Source organism: Dipodomys merriami, unplaced genomic scaffold (genome assembly GCF_024711535.1).
Source record: "Dipodomys merriami isolate MVZ:Mamm:240054 unplaced genomic scaffold, mDipMer1.0.p SCAF_136, whole genome shotgun sequence".
Taxonomy (NCBI): domain Eukaryota; kingdom Metazoa; phylum Chordata; class Mammalia; order Rodentia; family Heteromyidae; genus Dipodomys; species Dipodomys merriami.
The window spans coordinates 2,497,588-2,501,143 of record NW_027202671.1 but is presented as its reverse complement, the minus strand read 5'-3'; the positions used below and the strand labels follow the sequence as shown (position 1 = coordinate 2,501,143).

Genomic DNA, 3,556 nt, shown 5'->3' with positions numbered 1-3,556 from the left:
GGTTCCATGTCTTAGCTATGGTAAATAATGCTGCAATAAACATAGTTGTGCTGGTAGTTATAGGATGGTCTTGTTTGTGATCATTTGGGTAAATGCCCACAAGTGGGATTGCTGGGTCATAGGGGAGCTCTATGTGGAATCTTTTGAGGAACCTTCATACTTTCCAAAGTGGTTGAACAAGTTTACATTCCCACAACAATGAAGTATGGTTCCCTTCAGGCCACATCCCCTCCAGCATTTGTTGTTACTAGATTTCTGCATTATAGATAGCCATTCTAACTGGGGTGAGGTGGTATCTCAATGTTGTTTTGATTTGCATTTCTTTTATGACTAGAGATCATTTCTTCATGTCTCTATTGACCATTCTTATTTCCTCTTCAGAGAAGTTTCTCTTTAAGACTTTAACCACTTATTTACTGGGCTGTTGTTTCTTTGAGGATTTGTTGTTGGGTGATTTAATTTTTTTTACTGTCAAAATGCAGTACAGAGGAGTTACAATTACATGGTAAGATAATGAGTACATTTCTTATCAATCATTGTAGCCTCCTCCTTTTTTCCCCTTCCTACCCCTTCCCATCCCCCCCACCAAAGTTTGTTTTTTGACATAACAATTTGTACATCTCTTTGTTGCAATGGGTCCATCTGTATCCCTATTGAAATGATTGTTTCCCCTTCCCCTCCACAAATTATATCAACATCAAATACAGTGAAAGCAAAGGATATACCATGGGGGAGGGACATACAAAGCAACAAAGAAATCATCTTATAAATATGTTAGAAACAATCGAATGAAAGAAAAAAAACTTTGAATACTTATCTTGGGGTTCATTTTACCTAACATCAACTTATCTGACCTTTTCTGCTTGATTCAGTCATATACTAGTTATTGCAAATAAGGAAAAAACCATGGAGCCTATGTTTCTTGGGCCTGGCTTATTTCACTTAATATAATTTTTTCCAAGTCTTTTCATTTCCTAACAAATGGGACAATGTCATTCTTTCTGATGGAGGCATAGAATTCCATTGTTTATATATACCACATGCCCGTCAGTAGATGAAAGGATCAAGAAAATATGGGATTTAATTTTTTGAGTTCTAAGTATATTTTAGATATATCTGTTGTATGGCTAGTGAAGATCTTCTCCCAATCCGTGGGCTTTCTATTGATCTTGTGGAAGAATCAACATGGTGAAAATGACAATACTTCCCCAGGCTATCTACAAATTCAATGCAATACCTATCAACATTCCAACCTCATTCATCAATGAAATAGAAGAAACAATCCAAAAATTCATATGGAACAATAAAAGACCCGAATGGCAAAAACAATCCTTTGCAGAGTGAATAATGCTCGAATACCAATTTCAAACTTTACTACAAAGCCATAGTAATCAAAACAGCTTAGTACTGGCACAAGAACAAACCTGAGAACCAAGGGAATGGAAATGAATACCTAGAAATGAACCCACAGACCTATAGCCACCTAATCTTAGGTAAGGGAGCTTAAAAAATATAATGGAAGAAAGACAGCCTTTTCAGTAAATGGTGCTGGCAAAATTGGTTAATCACCTGTAGAAAACTACAGTTATATCATTTTATATCACCCTGCACCAAAATCAACTACAAATGGATCAAAGACCTCAGAGTCAAAGCAGACACTCTGAAAACATTACAGGAAGGACAAGGAGAAACCATAGGTCTTCTAGACACAAGCCGAAATTTTCTCAATACAGACCAAGTTTGGACAAATAGAATTGCATGAAGCTGCAGAGTTTCTGTATGGCAAAAAACATAGCCTTCAAGATCAATAGAAAGTCCATGGATTGAGAGAAGATCTTCACTATCTATGAAACATACAAGGGTCACATATCTAAAATATTTTTTAAAAAAGAAATTAAATAATTCTGCATGCAGACCCCATGCTTTACTTCTAGCTACTCAGTATGCTGAGATCCAAAGATTGCAATTTGAAGCCAACCCAGGCAAAGATAGTCCATGGGACTCTTATTCCCAATAAACCATGCAAAGTCTGGAAGTACTACTATGCCCCCACATGATATAGCAGAGAGGTAGCCTTGTGAACAAAAATTTAAGAAATAGAACTTGTCCCTGACTTCATGCCCCAGGGTGAGTACACAGAAAAAAGGGGGGGCATATTAGGTAGGTGCTCATATCAAATACCTTTCAATCAACCTACACATGAATGTGAGATATGAAAATGGTTGCTTGAAGACAGGTTGCACAGAAATTCCATAAAACTCTTATCTCCAATTAGCCACCAAAAAGCCAGAAATGGAAGTGTGGTTCATTTGGTAGGGCATTAAACTTCAGAGGAAAAGTTAAGATACCCAGAACCTTATTTGAAGCCCCAAGTCCAAAATCTAAACTGAAATGGAAGAAGAAATGATGAAAGAAAGAAAGAAAGAAAGAAAGAAAGAAAGAAAGAAAGAAAGAAAGAAAGAAAGAAAGAAAGAAAGAAAGAAAGAAAGAAAGGAAGGAAGGAAGGAAGGAAGGAAGGAAGGAAGGAAGGAAGGAAGGAAGGAAGGAAGGAAGGAAGGAAGGAAGGACAAAGAGAAGAGAAGGGAAGGGAAGGCAAAAGAAGGGAAGGGAAGGGAGGAAACAATTTTCAAAGTATAACAGCTTGGTTAAGAAAACACAAAGTGATTTTTATCCAGGAAGAATTACTGAGAGTGAATAAAAGATCTAAGAAGAAACAAGATTATGTTTCTATATATTTATGAAATACCCTTATTACATCAGTTGTCTCTGTGCATTATACATTTTGAAAATAGAACTAAAACTGTCTTCTACAGTCAAATTGTCTCCATAAAGAAACACATTTTTTGCAAACAATGTTATGTTTCTCTCCTCTGGGACATCTGTGAATGCAAGGCCTGTGGTGACTCACTGAGTTGAGCCAATCCTGCAGCTGTGCCCAACCCTGCCCACCCTCTGCTGATTTGCTTGTGCTCAGAGCACAGCCCACTGCTCTTAGCACTTATTCATAGGTACCCCATACTGTGCAGTAGTCATTCCCAGTCAGCACACAGCATGGACATGAGGACCCCTGCTCAGCTTCTGGGGCTCCTGCTGCTCTGCCTCCGAGGTAAGGACGGACAATGCTGGAGATTAACACAGCCTTGTATAGTCAGCGCTGTCTGGTACTTAAGGGAAGCCTCTTGTACCATGATTATCAAGCTAGATATTTGTTTTTATGTTTCCACTGCCAGGTACCAGATGTGACATCCAGATGACCCAGACTCCATCCTCCCTGTCTGCATCTCCAGGAGACACAGTCACCATCAATTGCCAGGCCAGTCAGGACATTAGCAGTTGGTTATACTGGTATCAGCAGAAACCAGGGAAAGCTCCAAAACTGCTGATATACCAAGCATCTTCAGGTGTCCCAGCCAGGTTCAGTGGCAGTGGATCTGGGACAGATTACTCTCTTGCCATCAGCAGCCTGCAGCATGAAGATGCTGCCTCTTATTTCTGTCAACAGTATGATGAGTTTCCTCCCACAGTGACACAGGTCAAAACAAAAACCTCTCAGTGA

The 3,556-nt window shown here is 39.1% G+C and overlaps 1 gene segment (V, D, J or C); it reads left to right on the top strand.

Moving 5' to 3' along the window:
• Positions 1–3,039: 3,039 nt before the first annotated feature.
• Positions 3,040–3,556, top strand: LOC138825188 (immunoglobulin kappa variable 1D-33-like). The segment is given in 2 exon segments: positions 3,040–3,106; positions 3,231–3,556. Coding segments are annotated over 2 exon segments (381 nt in total).